The sequence below is a fragment of the Macaca thibetana genome, chromosome 11, assembly GCF_024542745.1.
Source record: "Macaca thibetana thibetana isolate TM-01 chromosome 11, ASM2454274v1, whole genome shotgun sequence".
Taxonomy (NCBI): domain Eukaryota; kingdom Metazoa; phylum Chordata; class Mammalia; order Primates; family Cercopithecidae; genus Macaca; species Macaca thibetana.
Window position 1 is genome coordinate 129,273,960 of NC_065588.1, and position 20,866 is coordinate 129,294,825.

Here is a 20,866-nt window from a genome sequence, read left to right on the forward strand (position 1 = left end):
ATAGTGAGATCCTGTCTCTCCAAAAAAGCCACAATTTTAAAAATTAGCTGGGTGTGGTGGTAGTCTCAGCTACTGGGGAGGCTGAAGTGGAAGGAGCTCATGAGTCCAGACAGGTCAAGGCTGCAGTGAGCTGTGACTGTGCCACTATACTCCAGCCTGGGTGACAAAGGGAGACCTTATCTAAAAAAAAATTAAAAATAAATATTTCCCAAAGTAGATGCTTAGATGGAAACTTTTCTACTGAAGGAACATCTGACAAACAAGACTTTTATTTGGCTCCATAATAACCAATTTTAAAAAATCAAATAAGTACATACCACAGATTCCACAGAGAGCACAGACTACGCTACTGGCCATCTCTCTTCATGGGGGAAAAAATCTTAGGACCTAGTTGTTTCAGGAATTTCAGACAATGTCTCATCAGGCCTGAGTTACTATATTATAGATGCTACATGGGTAGAGATTTCAGAAAAAGCTGTGAGTCGAGGAACATTCACTGGAGTTGAAGAAAAGAGCTGAAAGTGAAGTCTACCTGGGGAAACTGTACCATAATCAAAGGCACAGATGCAGAAAAAAATTTCAGAAGAGCAGTGAGGAAGAATCTAGCCGAAATGGAGTTAATAATGACTTCTGTGCACAGAAAAATAAATGGAGAGATAAGATGTTCCCATACCACGAGGTTCTTCAACATAAAGGTAACGGGTACTTAAACCCACCTGACTATGTGATGGGATGGGAGAGAAGCTTTAGAGAAGTTAAATACCAAATGTACCAGAAAAATGCACTGGGAACTGACTTGAAAATCCTTAGTCTGTACAGAGGAAGGTAAGAAGCAAAATCTCCTTACTATGTTTAAAGTATTAGGGTTTTTTTATGTGCTTTTGTTTTTAGAGACAAGGTCTCACTCTGTTGCCTAGCACATCCGTGGCTCACTGCAGCTTCCAGCTCCTGGGCTCAAGCAATCCTCCCACTTCAGCCACCCAAGTAGCTGGCACTAGAAGTGCACACCAGCATATTTGGCTAAGTTATTATTATTATTAGTAGTAGTAGTAGTAGTAGACATGGGATCTTGCTTTGTTGCCCAGGTTGGTCTCAAACTCCTGGCCTTACATGACTATCGTGCCTTGCCCTCTCCCCAACCTCCAAAGCATGAGGATTACAGGCATGATCTACTGCGCCCGGCCTAGATCTTCATTCTGTATCAGTGAGTTCATCTTCTACTCTCTGTGGTTTTAAAATAGATATATATCAAATTACAGGAAGAGAAGAAAAATAATAAATTAAAAGTTTAAGTTTAAATAAACTCAAAGGCAATCAGTGTTATCTAAAAGAAGAAAAAAACTATGAATTCATAAAGAGAGCCTTAACCAAGAAAGTGGGGTTCTAAATGGCCATCAATCTGTGCCACTGAATAAGATGGATACATTTCATCATAAACTCCATAGAGAAAAGACACATCCCGATGTGGAGAACAGGTATATGGAGCACATCTGTTAAAAATCATGAAGAATTCATGTCACCAATCTTGAGTGAATTCTAAAGATTCAGGAACTTTAAACAGTTTTATAAACAACATTTTAAAAGTGCCCACCTGTCATCAAAAACCAGAGATTAAATGTTCACTGTATCTCATAAACCTGATTATTCCTCACCTGAAAAGTTTTAATTTAGGATTTCTTGACCTATTATCCATGGATCTTGTTGTTCTAGTTTGAGGTTTGAGAATTTGATAACCTGTCGATTGGAAACACAGAGGACTTGCACCTAACTGCTTGGGCTAAGAGTCTTAAATATGAAGAATGTTTTATTACAAAGGCTGTGAAATAAAAAGCAAGTGAATGAAAATCTTTCAATTTAGTATAAAAGTCAAATAATCTTTGACGTGTAAAACTTACGTCCAAAATCAACAAACACCTCACAGGCCAAACAGTTACTGGCCATACAGTAAGTTACATAAGAATGTTCTTACTCAAGAAGAAGAATGTTCTTACCCAAGAAAATCAGATTGCTATAGTTCTCCAACATCACATCTCTGTACAAGTTCTTCTGAGTAGGATTAAGTAGCTGCCATTCCTCCAACGTGAAATCCACAGCCACATCCTCAAATGATATCTGGAAAAGCACAATCCCTGTTAAACCTGAAGTGGTTCTCACTTGGTCTTGTAAAATACTTGCTTCTGTATTTGTGGTAGGCGGCCTCTAAGATGGCCCCAGTGACCTCTGACTCTGGTATTCATGCTTTTGCGTAATCCTCTCCTCCTGACTGTGGGCTGGACTCACTGACTCATTCTCCTGAACAGAACAGGGGAACATGATGAGATGCCACTTCCAAGACTAGGTTAGAAAGAAATGCAGCTTCTATCCTGGGCACTCTCTCTCTGGAGGAGTCTGGCTGCTGTGTTGTAAGGTCGCCATGTGGAAGCTCATGTGCCATGGAACTGAGGCTTCCCAAAAGTCACTGAGCGAGCCTGGAGGACCCAGCTCCTTCCTCGCTGCACCCTGAGATGACGGCAGCCCTTCTCAACACCTTCATCACTGCACCATGTGAGACCCTCAGCTGAAACCAAGTGGGAAGCACCTGGCAGATTCCTAAGCCCAGAAACTGTGAGATCAATGTTTGCTGTTTTCAGCCCCTGAGGTTTGGGGTAATTTGTTACGCAATAATGAATAACTAATACAATATAATATAATATAACATAATATAAAATAATCTTGAATTATGCTTTGAGCAAGAAATGTTAAAAAAATATATAATATATATTTTATATAATTTATATATTATATATAAATTTATATATTTTATATTTTTATATAATTTATATATTTATATAATTTATATATTATATATATTTTATATTTGTACTCCAGACTGGAGTACAATGGTGTGATCTCGGCTCATTGCAACCTCTGCCTCCCAGGTTCAAATGATTCTCCTGCCTCATCCTCCTGAGTAGCTGGGATTATAGGCGCCCGCCACCATGCCCAGTTAATTTTTGTATTTTCAGTAGAGACGGGGTTTCACCATGGTGACCAGGCTGGTCTTGAACACCTAACCTCGTGATCTGTCCGCCTCGGACTCCCAAAGTGCTGGGATTACAGGCATGAGCCACCGCACCCAGCTTAAAAATATTTATCATTGTGAATTCATTCATCCATCTACCTATCAACTGAACAAGAAACCAGAATAGGTTGTCTTTAAACAATACAGTGGTTCTCAAAGAAGGTGCCACTGGTATTTGAGAACCAATTTTAGCTAAGCAACATTGTCCCATGCAGTTAAGCCCTTCAGCATGCCTGGCCTCTGTCTGCTAATGACAGTAATATCTCTCAGTCACTGGCTGGGCATGGTGGCTCATGCCTGTAATCCCAGCACTTTGGGAGGCTGAGGTGGGCGGATCACCTGAGGCCAGGAATTCAAGACCAGCGTGGCCAACATGGCGAAACTCCATCTCTACTAAAAATACACACACACACACACACACACACACACACACACAGCTAGGCATGGTGGCGGGTGCCTGTAATCCCAGCTACTAGGGAGACTGAGGCAGAAGAATCACTTAAACCTAGGAGATGGAGGTTGCAGTGAGCCAAGGTTGCACCCCTGCACTCCAGCCTGGGCAACAGAGCGAGACTCTATCTCAAATAAATAAATAACAAAACAAACAAAAAACCACTGTCTTCCCTCTGGGAGTGATTCTGCTCCCAAGTAAGAACAACTGGCCAGCTATTTTAGATATCTTCCAAAACACACGTATTAAGCAATTAAGATTCCAGGAACTATCTGGGTGCAGTGGCTCACTCCTGAAATTCCAGCACTTTGGGAGGCTGAGGCGGGTGGATCACCTGAGGTCAGGAGTTGGAGACCAGCCTGGTCAACATGGTGAAACCCCATCCTATTAAAAATACAAAATTAGCCAAGCGTGGTGGTGCATGCCTGTAATCCCAGCTACTCGGGAGGCTGAGACAGGAGAATCCCTTGAATCCTGGAGGTGGAGGTTGCAGTGAGCCAAGGTTGCACCCCTGCACTCCAGCCTGGGCAACAGAGCGAGACTCTATCTCAAATAAATAAATAACAAAACAAACAAAAAACCACTGTCTTCCCTCTGGGAGTGATTCTGCTCCCAAGTAAGAACAACTGGCCAGCTATTTTAGATATCTTCCAAAACACACGTATTAAGCAATTAAGATTCCAGGAACTATCTGGGTGCAGTGGCTCACTCCTGAAATTCCAGCACTTTGGGAGGCTGAGGCGGGTGGATCACCTGAGGTCAGGAGTTGGAGACCAGCCTGGTCAACATGGTGAAACCCCATCCTATTAAAAATACAAAATTAGCCAAGCGTGGTGGTGCATGCCTGTAATCCCAGCTACTCGGGAGGCTGAGACAGGAGAATCCCTTGAACCCTGGAGGTGGAGGTTGCAGTGAGCCAAGATTGCGCCACTGCACTCCAGCCTGGGCAACAGAGCGAGACTCTATCTCAAATAAATAAATAACAAAACAAACAAAAAACCACTGTCTTCCCTCTGGGAGTGATTCTGCTCCCAAGTAAGAACAACTGGCCAGCTATTTTAGATATCTTCCAAAACACACGTATTAAGCAATTAAGATTCCAGGAACTATCTGGGTGCAGTGGCTCACTCCTGAAATTCCAGCACTTTGGGAGGCTGAGGCGGGTGGATCACCTGAGGTCAGGAGTTGGAGACCAGCCTGGTCAACATGGTGAAACCCCATCCTATTAAAAATACAAAATTAGCCAAGCGTGGTGGTGCATGCCTGTAATCCCAGCTACTCGGGAGGCTGAGACAGGAGAATCCCTTGAACCCTGGAGGTGGAGGTTGCAGTGAGCCAAGATTGCGCCACTGCACTCCAGCCTGGACAATAGAGCAAGATTCCATCTCAAAAAAAAAAAAAAGAAAAGAAAAGAAAAAAGATTCCAGGAACCATAACACGTATCAGAAATTTAAAAATGAGTAGAAAAATACCATGTTCTCAAGTACCCTTCAGGCCAGAGTGAATAAGGTTACAGGACTATGAAACTAGCATTTACAGAATATAGAGACAAAACAGGGATAAAAACACTGGATTTGACAACACTGACTCAGGTGCTATAAAGAAGTAAGGCTTATGAAGGGTCTCTAGAAAGTCCTGGTCACAGAGGGGGATGAGGAAAAGGACACTCACAAGGCAGCAGCATGAGCAAAGGCATGGAAACAGAGTGTGTTTTCTCAGGGATGAAAGTTCAGGAATATAAGAGAGGAAGTGGGAGTGGCAGCGGTGGGAAAGGTCCTGGCCTCTTTAAAAGGGAAAGTGGAAACCTTGAGAGGTAAGCAGAGGCCAACCTCCATTTGGACTCAGGTAAATTTGAACATTCCTGTCCCAACAGTTACAAGGAACATAGAAGAAAGGAGAAAGGCTTAGAACAAGCCCAAGCATAGAGGACTAATAGGTTACTTTCCCTCATGAAGCTGGAAGACAAGGAGTACTCTGTGTGTGGGTAAATGAAAAATAAAAATCAAAGAAAATTAATTTCTTGCCTCAAATGTTAGTGTTAAACAAAGAGGTCAGAAATGGTCCCTGAGAATTATAACAAGCTAGATTTATATGGGTGTATGGGCTGAACTCCAGTATAGATGTGTTTTGCAAAAACCTTAAGCACAGAGTTCTAAAGTGTTTTTGAGGGTGACGTGCATTCAGGCATCCAGCAGAATCAAATGCAAATTCTATTTAGAGAAAGAGATCCAAATAATTCTCACAAATAAAGGTTCAAGAAAAATGAGTACAGAGTAAAAGAGAAACCAGAATGCACACATTAAAAAAAAAATTGGCTGGGTGCAGTGGCTCATGCCTGTAATCCCAACATTTTGGGAAGCTGAGGCGGGCGGATCACCTGAGGTCAGGAGTTCGAGACCAGCCCAGCCAACACGGGGAAACTCAGTCTCTACTAAAAGTGCAAAAATTAGCTGGGCATGGTGGTATGCGCCTGTATTCCCAGCTACTCAGGAGGCTGAGACAGGAGAATCACTTGAACCCAGGAGGCGGAGGTTGCAGAGAGCTGAGACCGCGCCACTGCACTACAGCCTAGGCGACAAGACTGATACTCCATCTCAAAAAATAAATAAATAAAATAAAAAATAAATCTATTTATTTACTTATTTATTTTGAGATGGAGTCTTACTCTGTTGCCCAGGCTGAAACGCAATGATGCGATCTTGGCTCATTGCAACCTCTGCCTCCCGGGTTCAAGCGATTCTCCTGCCTCAGCCTCCCGAATAGCTGAGATTACAGGCACACGCCACGACGCCTAGGTAACTTTTATATTTTCAGTAGAGATGGGGTTTTGCCATGTTGGTCAGGCTGGTCTTGAACTCCTGACCTCAGGTGATCCGCCCGCCTCAGCCTCCCAAAGTGCTGGGATTGCAGGCGTGAGCCACCTTGCCCGGCCTGAGAAATCTAATTTTTAAAAAAGACAGGAGAGGTATAAAAGACTTGAGATATTTGAACTGTCAGCACAGAATATAAAATAAATACATTTAATATATTCAAAGAAATAAAAGATGCTAATGAAAGTATGAAAAAGAATCAGAAGACTATACAAATGAATAAACGGATTTGAAAAAGAATGAAATACAACTCCTAGAGATAAAGTGCATAGTAAGTAAAGTTAAGAAGTCAACGGAAGGGCTTAAGAGTAGATTAGAAAAAGATGAAGAGGGAATAAGTGAATTGGAAGACAGACCAGAAGAAATTCATAATGAAGCAAAAGAACAGAAATGGAAAATATAAAGCAAGCCAGCTATATGCTGCCTATGAAAGAGGCACATTTATGTTCCAAATAGTTTAAACATAAAAGGACTCACATTACTTGATTTCAAGATTTCCTATACAAGCACAGTAATTAAGACAGGATGGAATTTGTGAAAGGATAAAAACACAGGGTAATGGAACAGAACAGAGAACTCGAAAATAAGCCCCTACAAATATACTCAATTGTTTCCCAAAAGTACAAAAAGCAATTCTACAGTCTTTGTGACAAATAATGTCAGAATAATTTTATACTCATAAGCAAAAGAAGAGATCTCAACACATACCTCACACCTTATATCAAAACTAACTCAAAATGGACCACAGACCTAAACATAAAAAACTATAAACCTTTTAGAATAAAACCAAAGAAAACCTGTATGACTTTGGGTTTGGCAATGAGTTAGATACAACACCAAAGGCCTGATCAATTTAAGAAAAATATTTGATAGGCCGGGCGCGGTGGCTCAAGCCTGTAATCCCAGCACTTTGGGAGGCCGAGACGGGCGGATCACGAGGTCAGGAGATCAAGACCATCCTGGCTAACACGGTGAAACCCCGTCTCTACTAAAAAGTACAAAAAACTAGCCGGGCGAGGTGGCGAGCGCCTGTAGTCCCAGCTACTCGGGAGGCTGAGCCAGGAGAATGGCGTAAACCCGGGAGGCGGAGCTTGCAGTGAGCAGAGATCCGGCCACCGCACTCCAGCCTGGGTGACAGAGCGAGACTCCGTCTCAAAAAAAAAAAAAAAAAAAAAAAAAAGAAAAATATTTGATAAATTGGACTTTCTCAAAATTAAGAACTTTTGTTCTGTGAAAAACAATGTTAAGAGAAATAGAAGATATGGCACAGACTAAGAGAAAATTATTTGCAAATTACATACCTGCTAAAGCACTCATATCCAGGATATAAAGAACTATTAATAAGAAAATAATCCCATTTTAAAAATTAGCAAAATATCTTGACATTTCACCAAAGAAAACACATGGATGGTGGCCAGGCATGGTGGCTCATGCCACGCCTGTAATCCCAGCACTTTGGGAGGCCGAGGCGGGAGGATCACCTGAGGTCAGGAGTTTGAGACCAGCCTGGCCAACATGGTGAAACCCCATTTCTACTAAAAATACAAAAATTAGCTGGGTGTGGTGATGCACACCTGTAATCCTACCTACTGGGGAGACTGAGGGAGGATAACTGCTTGAACCTGGGAAGCAGAGGTTGCAGTGAGCCAAGGTTGTGCTACTGCACTCCAGCCTGGGCGACAAGAGTGAAACTCTGACTCAAAAAAAAAAAAAAAAAAAAAGAAAATGCATGGATGGAAAGTACACATAGGAAAAGATGTTCAATATCATGTCAAAAGGTGAATGCAAATTAAAACTATAATGAAATACTACTATGTACTTATTAGAAGGCTAAAACTAAACACACACACACACACACACACACACACACACACACACCCCTGACAAATATCAGTGAGGATTCAGAGCAACAGCAACTCTCATTCATTGTGGTGAGCATGTAAAATGTACAGCAGCTTTGGAAAACATTTTGGCAGTTTCTCACAAAGTTGAACACAGACTTACCCCACAACCCAGCAATCCCACTCCTAGGCGTTTACTCAAGTAGTGAACTGAAAACTTACATTCACCTGAAAATTTATGTTCAAACCTATATGGAGATGAATGCTTTATTCAAAACTGCTAAAAAGTGGAAGCCACCAAGATGTCCTTCAATGAGTGAATGGATAGAGACTGTGGCCCATCCATACATGGGATAGTATTCAAGGGAACCACATGCCAAGAAAAAGGAACAAACTGCCGACAAGATATGAATGAATCTCAAAGGTATGCTGAGTGAGAAAAGCCACTGTCAAAAGGTCACATACATGATCCCATTTGTTTTTTTATTTTTATTTTATTTCTTGAGACAGAATCTCACTCTGTTGCCCTTTTGATAAGAGGAAACCACGTTAACTATCCCTACTTTTCTTTCTGTTATGGCTTCTGGGAATACCTGAGAAAAGCTTGCAGTTCAATTCTGTAATAGGGAAGGATCCATTTTTTTTTTTTTTTTTCGAGACAGAGTCTAGCTCTGTCGCTCAGGCTGGAGTATAGTGGTGCGATCTCGGCTCACTGCAAGCTTCGCCTCCCGGTTTCACGCCATTCTCCTGCCTCAGCCTCCTGAGTAGCTGGGACTACAGGCACCTGCCACCAAGTCCGGCTAATTTTTTGTATTTTTAGTAGAGACGGGGTTTCACCGTGTTAGCCAGGATGGTCTCAATCTCCTGACCTCGTGATCCACCCACCTTGGCCTCCCAAAGTGCTGGGATTATAGGCGTGAGCCACCATGCCCGGCAGGATCCCATTTCTTATTGATCTCTTCCAACTTTAAGACTTTTGTATGACTCTTTTTCTAACTCTGTCACCCCGGAGTGCACTGATGTAATCCCAGCTCACTGCAATCTCCATCTCCTGGGTTCAAGTGATTCTCATGCCTCAGCTTCCCGAGTAGCTACGAGGCTAATTTTTGTATTTTTAGTAGAGACGGGGTTTTGCCATATTGGCCAGGCTGGTCTCAAACTCCTGGCCTCAAATGATCTGCCCTCCTTGGCCTCCCAAAGGGCTGGGATTACAGGCGTGAGCCACCATGCCCAGCTGAGACTTTTGTATGATTCTATAATCTACTATGTGCTTCTTTTGACATCTTCTTTCCCAAGCTTATATTTTCTCTTATTTAAATGTATTTAGACCCTTCTGTGTGTTGCAGAGATTTCCATAAGCCTCATCACATCCACGAAACAGAGGACAAACCGATCACCCACCTGTGACTGGATCATTTTCCACTGCTCTTGGGAAACCCGCTGTTTTGTGACTTCTCTTAGTCCTGACACCTGGAGTGGTCTCTGGTCAGTGGTCTGTAAACTGAGAATGCATTCTTGGTCTTGTGGGCTCTTCTTTCTTATCTCACATGAATTGTCTTGTTCCAGAGGGTTACTGCCTGTGGATGCAGTAGACATTTTATTTTAGATGATCTAATTAATTTGGAAACCTAAATCTTGGTGTTCTCTTGCTGGGAGCTCAGATTATTTAAAGCCTCAAACTAGATGTTGGGTAGGTTCACATCAGGGCTAGCAGGTGGGAAGCAGGGTGGAATGTGAGCTACTGGCATGTCTCCATCGGGTCTGACCTGCATCTAGGCCAGGTCTGCAGCACACACTGAACTTAACCACCCTGGCTCCACCCATAAATGCCAGATGGAAACCACTCACCCGGCTGGTTCAAGCAGACAGAGGAGCACCCCTACACCGAGCTGCTCAGCACCTCTAGAGGAGCACCCCTACACTGAGCTGCTCAGCACAGACACCTCCAGAGGAGCACCCCTACGCCGAGCTGCCCAGCACCTCCAGAGGAGCACCCCACACCGAGCTGCTCAGCACCTCCAGAGGAGCACCCCACACCGAGCTGCTCAGCACAGACACCTCCAGAGGAGCACCCCACACCGAGCTGCTCAGCACAGACACCTCCAGAGGAGCACCCCACACCGAGCTGCTCAGCACAGACACCTCCAGAGGAGCACCCCTACAGCAAACTGCTCAGCACCTCCAGAGGAGCACCCCACACCGAACTGCTCAGCACCTCCAGAGGAGCACCCCTAAAGCAAACTGCTCAGCACCTCCAGAGGAGCACCCCACACTGAGCTGCTCAGCACCTCCAGAGGAGCACCCCACACCGAGCTGCTCAGCACAGACACCTCCAGAGGAGCACCCCTACAGCAAACTGCTCAGCACCTCCAGAGGAGCACCCCACACCGAACTGCTCAGCACAGACACCTCCAGAGGAGCACCCCTACAGCAAACTGCTCAGCACCTCCAGAGGAGCACCCCACACCGAACTGCTCAGCACCTCCAGAGGAGCACCCCTAAAGCAAACTGCTCAGCACCTCCAGAGGAGTACCCCACACCAAACTGCCCAGCACCTCCAGAGAAGCACCCCCACACCGAACTGCTCAGCACCTCCAGAGGAGCACCCCTACGCCGAGCTGCTCAGCACCTCCAGAGGAGCACCCCTCACCGAGCTGCTCAGCACCTCCATAGAAGCACCCCTACACCGAACTGCTCAGACACCTCCAGAGGAGCACCCCACACCGAACTGCTCAGACACCTCCAGAGGAGCACCCCTCACCAAGCTGCTCAGCACCTCCAGAGGAGCACCCCACACCGAGCTGCTCAGCACCTCCAGAGGAGCACCCCACACCGAGCTGCCCAGACACCTCCAGAGGAGCACCCCTACACCAAGCTGCTCAGCACAGACACCTCCAGAGGAGCACCCCACACCGAGCTGCTCAGCACAGACATCCTGCAGCTCTGGAAATGCAATGAGGGCTTATTCATTCCACAGAAATATTTCCTGGAGGTACCTAAATCAAGTTATTTGTGTTAAGTGCTACAGAGTAAAATGCAACTTATTTCTAGGCAGGGTGGTAAACAGAAAATGGCCTTTAGATGGAGATGGTGAATCAGCCTGGGGTTCTGGCTCCCTACCCCCAAATCAGCCAGGAACAAAAGGAAAACATAGATCAGAGGAACTAATATAAGAGTAAAAAAAGAAAAAGAGACACCCCTGGGCAGACGCAGGGTGGGGTGAAGCTGAGGCATGGGTTTGAGGCTGAGCAGGGCCTGACAGCAGCCTACAGTAGATGGGAGCCAGAGGGGGCAGCAAGACACAAGGCAGGGAGTGTCGTATGTTGCCTCTTCCCCAGTTCACACTGGAACAGCTACCGCCTGCACTTTCTTCAGAAATCAGCAGTAACAGCCCAGGCTGCTGGTTTCCAAGGTGTACCTGAGGCAGACCCCAATCCCTGCAGAACCGAGGAATCATGGAGGGGTAAGGGCTGCAGCTGTTCTTTGGGTATTTTCTGACCTCCTGCCTCCAGCATCCCAGGGCTGGGAGTGTCAACTCACGAGCTGCCCGGAATGGGGGCAGCTCACAGCTGGAAGAGGGGGCACGATTTCCAGGTCTCCCCTTGGTCCGGGGCCCCTGAACGCTCCTCTGCTTCAAATCATCAGAAGTTTCAGAGACTAAAGCCTGGCCTTCAGCCTTTCCCCAACACGCATCTCCAGACAATGTGGGGGAGCAGCTGATACCCCGAGGGGAACGTGAGCTCACAGGCCTGGAAGAGCAAATATAGATTTAAAAGGAAGAAAAAACTCTAATTTTCCCTCATACCAAACAGAGAAAGAGATTCACCCCCGTTTTTTTTTTGTTTGTTTGTTTGTTTTTTAAGAGGCTCAGTTTTGCTCTTGTAGCCCAGGCTGGAGTGCAGTGGCATGATCTCGGCTCACTGCAAACTCCGTCTCCAGGGTTCAAGCGATTCTCCTGCCTCAGACTCCCAAGTAGCTGGGATTACAGGCGCCGCCACCACGCCCGGCTAATTTTTTGTATTTTCAGTAGAGACGGGGTTTCACCATATTGGCCAGGCTGGTCTCGAACTCCTGACCTCAGGTGATCCACCCGCCTCGGCCTCCCAAAGTGCTGGGATTACAGGCGTGAGCCACCATGCCTGGCCACATTCTTTTTTTGAGACAGGGTCTTGCTGTCACCCGGGCTGGAGTGCAGTGGCATGATCTTGGCTCACCGCAGCCTCAACCTTCCTGGGCTCACGTGAATTCTCTCACTTCAGCCGCCTGAGTAGCTGGGACCACAGGTGTGCGCCACCACACCCAGCTAATTTTTGTATTTTTTGTAGAGATGGGGTTTTGCCTTGTTGCCCAGGTTGGCCTTGAACTCCTGGGCTCAAGTGATCCACTGGCCTCAATCTCCCAAAGTACTGGGACTACAGGTGTGAGCCACCGTGTCCGGCCTCGTCGAACTTTTATTCAATAATAAAACTGTTTTTCTTTATTTTCTTTTTTTATTTTATTTTTATTTTTATTTTTTTTGAGACGGAGTCTCGCTTTGTCGCCCAGGCTGGAGTGCAGTGGCCAGATCTCAGCTCACTGCAAGCTCCGCCTCCCGGGTTCACGCCATTCTCCTGCCTCAGCCTCCCGAGTAGCTGGGACTACAGGCGCCCACCACCTCGCCCGGCTAGTTTTTTGTATTTTTAGTAGAGACGGGGTTTTACCATATTAGCCAGGATGGTCTCGATCTCCTGACCTCGTGATCCGCCCGTCTCGGCCTCCCAAAGTGCTGGGATTACAGGCTTGAGCCACCGCGCCCGGCCTGTTTTTCTTTATTTTCTACTTGTGTGGAGAGGTCTTCTGGGTTGGCATATTTTAGGTTTATTTCCCCAACAGGCCAAATAATCGGGTAACTAAGTATAACCATTATTTTTAAAACTTTTTCAAAGACCACAAACTGCACAAAAGATATCATCTTAGGCAGAAGATGGAAAAGACTGACCAAGATTGAAAATAAGCATAATGAACTCAAGAAGTACCACATCCTGGTGCATGTGAATGCTTACACTTTAAATTTCTTCCCTGCCCATGGACCAGGCCACGTAGATTAAGCCACACATGGAGTCAGAGCCAAAGAAATTCAAGGACATGCAGCTGCACAGGGATGCTCTTTCCTTCACCAGAATGAGTTTGAAAGGAAATGTCCAAAAAAAGTTTCCTGTACACTTGGGGACAAGAGGAACCGAAAATCTACCTCACATAACAATCCTGCCAAGCAACATTTGTCCAGCAATCACCGTCTACACCTGCGGGGCGAGGCCACGTGGCCCAGGAATGGTTGCCAAGCAGCGCCGAAGCTCCCAGGGCTGAAGCAGGTGACTCCCGAGCACACGGCAAGGGCCCCACAGGCAAGGGGCTAATCAGCCAGCCAGGAAGATATTGAGTGGCACGAGGCCAGCGGCACCTTTCCAGAAAGTGAGGTACACTGAGCGAGAAGACCTACAGCAAGGGCCTTTTCTCATCTTCGTCTGTCTTCACTGTCCCACAGAAACAGAGTAAGCAGTGACTGAAGTGTCCACTCCCCTGCCTCAAATGAGGGAGGAAAGTTAGGACTGGATATTAGCAAATGGCCGGGTTTTTCCCCAGGGCAACTGAGAAAAAAGAGTAGAGGCAGACGCCACCCCTCTGTGCAGTCCCCCACTTACCCCAGAGGCAGGCTGAGAATTAGACAAGGGCAGTTCCCAGGTGACCTCACGCTCAGGAACCCCACGGTGCACAGCCAGCAGCATCCACACCTGCAGGGCACAGGAGGCGGGGGCCGGCGTAGCTCGCGCCTGGCACCTGCGGAAGCAGACGTCAGTGTGGCTCGCGCCTGGCACCTGCGGAAGCAGACATCAGTGTGGCTCGTGCCTGGCACCTGCAGGGAGCAGACGTCAGTGTGGCTCGCGCCTGGCACCTGCGGAAGCAGACGTCAGTGTGGCTCGCGCCTGGCACCTGCGGAAGCAGACGTCAGTGTGGCTCGCGCCTGGCACCTGCGGAAGCAGACGTCAGTGTGGCTCGCGCCTGGCACCTGCAGGGAGCAGGAGGCAGAGACCAATGTAGCTCACGCCTGGTATCTGTTGGTGGAAAGGCATATGGGGTGCTTGTATTAACTGGCCATAAAAATATGGGACAATAAGTTGTGGAAAGCCACAAGAGGCCGCTGAGGAGGATGCCTTCTTATTGCCATTATGTTCCCATGTTCTGAGCGAGACTTGCTCTCTTATCCATGAACACTGTGTTTAAGGAGAGAGACGCTCCTCTGAAGCACTGGAATGTGGCCAGACGTGCAGGCTCCTAGTTAAGCCCGCTCCCACTAGCTACTCTCCGATAAGTTAAAAATATGCTGTTTGAGCACAAAGGAGATTCATTTAAACCGCCACTGCTATAGATTACACGTAGGACGCACTGCTCCCTTTCACCATTTCGCCCTGAACGTTTGCTTCGTAGATCTAAGTGATTGTACTCAATAAACAGAGTGGAGACCAGAACTCTGGGCCTTTTGCGGCCTCCATTTTGCAATTGGCCCCCCGGCCCCCACTCTTTATACACTCTTAACCTGTCTCTTCTCATTCCTTAGTCGCCACCGGACTTTGGGTACCCTACGGGTGATGTTGAGGCTGGTCCCCAACAGCATCTGCAGGGAGCAAGAGGCGGAGACCAGTGTAGCTCGTGCCGGCGTTGGCTCCCGAGTTCTTTATGTCTCCCTCTCTGTCATTAAGAGAATCAAGGTAAGACTCAGGCCAGGGAGGGGAGACAGGTCCCAGTGTCAGCATGGACAGTTAACAACCATAGTCACTCTGGAAAGATTGGCTAAACTGTGGATTCTGACCCAAGCCGTGGTTAACGGCAGAGCAAGGACACTGAGGCAGGAGGAATTCCTAGAAAAGGCGGGAAAGCAGAGGCATGGCGCGGAGCTTCGCCCATTCACAGGAAGTGGAGATAAGGTCAGAGGCTCTGAGGGGACTCTCTCTAGTCCGCAGTGTGAAGGGCTTGTGGCTAAAGGCAGATCTCTAGTCCGCAGAGTGAAGGGCTTGTGGCTAGATGCAGATCTCTAGTCCGCAGTGTGAAGGGCTTGTGGCTAGAGGCAGATCTCTAGTCCGCAGAGTGAAGGGCTTGTGGCTAGAGGCAGATCTCTAGTCCGCAGAGTGAAGGGCTTGTGGCTAGAGACAGATCTCTAGTCCGCAGAGTGAAGGGCTTGTGGCTAGAGGCAGATCTCTAGTCCGCAGAGTGAAGGGCTTGTGGCTAGAGGCAGATCTCTAGTCCGCAGAGTGAAGGGCTTGTGGCTAGAGGCAGATCTCTAGTCCGCAGTGTGAAGGGCTTGTGGCTAGAGGCAGATCTCTAGTCCGCAGAGTGAAGGGCTTGTGGCTAGAGGCAGATCTCTAGTCCGCAGAGTGAAGGGCTTGTGGCTAGAGGCAGATCTCTAGTCCGCAGTGTGAAGGGCTTGTGGCTAGAGGCAGATCTCTAGTCCGCAGAGGGAAGGGCTTGTGGCTAGAGGCAGATCTCTAGTCCGCAGAGTGAAGGGCTTGTGGCTAGAGGCAGATCTCTAGTCCGCAGAGTGAAGGGCTTGTGGCTAGAGGCAGATCTCTAGTCCGCAGAGTGAAGGGCTTGTGGCTAGAGGCAGATCTCTAGTCCGCAGAGTGAAGGGCTTGTGGCTAGGGGCAGATCTCTAGTCCGCAGAGTGAAGGGCTTGTGGCTAGAGGCAGATCTCTAGTCCGCAATGTGAAGGGCTTGTGGCTAGAGGCAGATCTCTAGTCCGCAGAGGGAAGGGCTTGTGGCTAGAGGCAGATCTCTAGTCCGCAGTGTGAAGGGCTTGTGGCTAGAGGCAGATCTCTAGTCTGCAGAGGGAAGGGCTTGTGGCTAGAGGCAGATCTCTAGTCCGCAGAGTGAAGGGCTTGTGGCTAGAGGCAGATCTCTAGTCCGCAGTGTGAAGGGCTTGTGGCTAGAGGCAGATCTCTAGTCCGCAGAGGGAAGGGCTTGTGGCTAGAGGCAGATCTCTAGTCCGCAGAGTGAAGGGCTTGTGGCTAGAGGCAGATCTCTAGTCCGCAGAGTGAAGGGCTTGTGGCTAGAGGCAGATCTCTAGTCCGCAGAGTGAAGGGCTTGTGGCTAGGGGCAGATCTCTAGTCCGCAGAGTGAAGGGCTTGTGGCTAGGGGCAGATCTCTAGTCCGCAGAGTGAAGGGCTTGTGGCTAGAGGCAGATCTCTAGTCCGCAGTGTGAAGGGCTTGTGGCTAGAGGCAGATCTCTAGTCCGCAGAGGGAAGGGCTTGTGGCTAGAGGCAGATCTCTAGTCCGCAGAGTGAAGGGCTTGTGGCTAGAGGCAGATCTCTAGTCCGCAGAGTGAAGGGCTTGTGGCTAGAGGCAGATCTCTAGTCCGCAGAGTGAAGGGCTTGTGGCTAGAGGCAGATCTCTAGTCCGCAGAGTGAAGGGCTTGTGGCTAGGGGCAGATCTCTAGTCCGCAGAGTGAAGGGCTTGTGGCTAGAGGCAGATCTCTAGTCCGCAGTGTGAAGGGCTTGTGGCTAGAGGCAGATCTCTAGTCCGCAGTGTGAAGGGCTTGTGGCTAGAGGCAGATCTCTAGTCCGCAGTGTGAAGGGCTTGTGGCTAGAGGCAGATCTCTAGTCCGCAGTGTGAAGGGCTTGTGGCTAGAGGCAGATCTCTAGTCCGCAGAGTGAAGGGCTTGTGGCTAGAGGCAGATCTCTAGTCCGCAGAGTGAAGGGCTTGTGGCTAGAGGCAGATCTCTAGTCCGCAGTGTGAAGGGCTTGTGGCTAGAGGCAGATCTCTAGTCCGCAGTGTGAAGGGCTTGTGGCTAGAGGCAGATCTCTAGTCCGCAGAGTGAAGGGCTTGTGGCTAGAGGCAGATCTCTAGTCCGCAGTGTGAAGGGCTTGTGGCTAGAGGCAGATCTCTAGTCCGCAGAGTGAAGGGCTTGTGGCTAGAGGCAGATCTCTAGTCCGCAGACTGAAGGGCTTGTGGCTAGGGGCAGATTTCTTGAGAACAAACATCCTGGAAGAGCCCAGAGATTGGCATCCAAAGACGCAGCTCCTCCTCAGATGCCCAGGAGCTCCTTCAGGCTCGCGGCACAGAGCTCAGGGGTTCCACCGTCTAGGAGGCCCAGAGAGAAGCCCGGACTATAAAGAGACCCCATAGTTACCGGCACCCAAACCTGAGGTCCCTGAAATCAGGGTCCCCCCGCCCTCTTGGAAGCTTCAAATTAGTTCGAACCCTTTTTGAGTGAATGCGGAGGGACCTCCTCCAGCTGCTCCTCCGGCAAAGGGAATGTCTTGTCCTGAGTCCAAAAGCAGCCACCTGGCCTCCCGCTTCAGAATCCTGAGTACTTAATCCCCCTGCTCTCACATTCACACCAAACCTCTCACTCCACACACACGGATACACAAGTACACGCACACACAGACATGCGAACACACAGATGCACACATACAGACAGGCACACACAGACATGCACACAGACATGCGCACACACTCACAGACGCACATACAGATGCACACGTACAGACAGGTACACACAAGCACACTAAGACATGCGCACACACAGATGCACAGATGCACACGTAGAGGCACACACAGACATGCACAGACATGCACACACAGACGCACAGATGCACACATACAGACGTGCACACACAGACATGCGCACACACTCACAGATGCACAGATGCACACAGACACGCACACACAGACGCACACGTACACAGACATGCGCGCACACAGATGCACATGTACACACACACAGACATGCACACAGGTGCACACACAAATGCACACATACACACAGGCATGCACACATACTCAGGCACACTGATACACATGTATATCACACACTCAAGACACACACTGATACAGGTACACACAGACACATACACACAAAGACATGCACAGACACACTGATACACACGTACATCACATACAGACGTACACACAGACACAATGATATGTACATCACACACACAGACACACTGATATGTACATCACACACACAGACATACACACAGACACTGATACACACGTACATCATGCAAACTCTCAGACATGTACACACAGACACACTGATACACACGTACATCACATACAGACGTACACACAGACACAATGATATGTACATCACACACACAGACACACTGATATGTACATCACACACACAGACATACACACAGACACTGATACACACGTACATCATGCAAACTCTCAGACATGTACACACAGACACACTGATACACACGTACATCACATACAGACGTACACACAGACACAATGATACGTACATCACACACACAGACACACTGATATGTACATCACACACACAGACTTACACACAGACACTGATACACACGTACATCATGCATACTCTCAGACATGTACACACAGACACACTGATACACACGTACATCACATACAGACGTACACACAGACACAATGATACGTACATCACACACACAGACACACTGATATGTACATCACACACACAGACATACACACAGACACTGATACACACGTACATCATGCATACTCTCAGACATGTACACACAGACACACTGATACACACGTACATCACATACAGACGTACACACAGACACAATGATACGTACATCACACACACAGACACACTGATATGTACATCACACACACAGACACACACACAGACACTGATACACACGTACATCATGCATACTCTCAGACATGTACACACAGACACACTGATACACACGTACATCACATACAGACGTACACACAGACACAATGATATGTACATCACACACACAGACATACACACAGACACTGATACACACGTACATCATGCAAACTCTCAGACATGTACACACAGACACACTGACAGGTACATCACACATACACACAGACGCATGCACACAGTGATACACACGTATACACAGACACGTACAGTCATGCACACATACACTCAGACACAATGATACACATACATCACACAGACATGTACATACAGATGCAATGATACGTACATCACACATACACTCAGACGCACACACAGATACACACGTACAGACACGCAGACATGCACACTCAGACACGCTGATACATAAATCACACAGACATGTACACACAGACACAATGATACACATGTACATCACGCATACACTCAGAGGCACAGATACACGTACACACAGACACGCAAACAGATGCACACACACTCGGATACAGTGATACACATGTACATCACACACAGACGTACACACAGACACAATGATACACACGTACATCACACACTCAGATGCACACACATGTACACACAGACATGCACACTTAGACACACTGATACGTAAATCACAGACATGTACACACAGACACAATATGTACATCACGCATACACTCAGACACACACACACAGATACACACATACAGACACACTCAGACGCACTGATACACACGTACATCAGACTCACAGATATGTACACACAGACACACTAATATGTACATCATATATACACACAAAGACACGTAAACACATACATCACATACACACTAATACGTACATCACAAACGTACATACACACTGACATGTACATCACATACACAGACACGTAAACACACTGATACACGTGTACATCAGACACGCACAGACACTGATACACACGTACATTACAAACGTACACACAGACACACTGATACATACATCACAGACACACAGACACGAGCGCACACACTGATATGTACATCACACACTCACAGACACATATGCACACACAGATATGTACGTCACACAGACGTACACACACACTGATACACACGTACATCACACATACACAGACATGTACACAGATACTGACGCACATGTACATCACACGTACACACATACACATGTACACAGACGTACACAGAGATATGTACATCACATACACACAGATACGCATGCATATCACACATGCATGTATGTACACACACCGATATGTACATCACACTCACACACAGACATGTACACACAGAGATATGTACCTCACACATATACACACTCAGACATGCACACAGACGCATCCGTATATCATATATACAGACATGTACACACACACTGATGTACACATACATCACAGATACACTCAGACACGTACACACACTGACACAATGATGCACATGTACATCATACACACAGACGTACACACACACACACTCAGACATATCACAGACACACACAGATACACATACTGATGCACACGTACATCCCACATAACACAGACATGCACAAACTCACTGACATACACGTACATCACACATGCACACACACTGATACGTACATGACACACACGTACAACACACATGACACATACACAGACAAGCACAAACACTCACACATTGATACACCACACAGGCACGTACACACACACTGATACACACGTACATCACACGTGCACACACTCATAGACACACTCATACACATACATCACACACACTCATACACGTACACCACACATACAAATACACACATACATCACACACATATACTCACACTCAAACATCACACACACACATTCATACGTACATCACACAATACACATTCCCACACACAGACCTCACAGTTTCACACACGTACATATACCACATACACACACACATCACACACACATTCATGCATGCATCACACACAGTC

At 47.2% G+C, this 20,866-nt stretch overlaps 2 protein-coding genes across 9 annotated transcripts in view; one reads left to right on the plus strand and one right to left on the minus strand.

The window, feature by feature from the left end:
• Window positions 1-20,866, plus strand: part of ZNF84 (zinc finger protein 84) — a 270,997-nt gene that overhangs the window by 149,600 nt on the left and 100,531 nt on the right. The gene's annotated exons all lie outside the window — the stretch shown is intronic.
• The window catches only part of ZNF605 (zinc finger protein 605), a 34,341-nt gene that overhangs the window by 8,449 nt on the left and 5,026 nt on the right, over window positions 1-20,866 (minus strand). For 3 of the 8 annotated variants that reach the window (XM_050747760.1, XM_050747757.1, XM_050747759.1), the window contains exons 2-4: window positions 13,905-14,040; window positions 9,625-9,800; window positions 1,992-2,112 (exon numbers count right to left, since the gene is read on the minus strand). In XM_050747760.1, the coding sequence (XP_050603717.1) occupies window positions 1,992-2,112; window positions 9,625-9,639 (136 nt within the window). In that variant the 5' untranslated portion in view covers window positions 9,640-9,800; window positions 13,905-14,040. Of the gene's footprint in view, window positions 1-1,991; window positions 2,113-9,624; window positions 9,801-10,071; window positions 10,135-13,904; window positions 14,079-14,116; window positions 14,270-20,866 lie in introns of those variants that run through there. The other 5 variants (XM_050747755.1, XM_050747762.1, XM_050747754.1 and 2 more) reach the window with 3 other exon arrangements.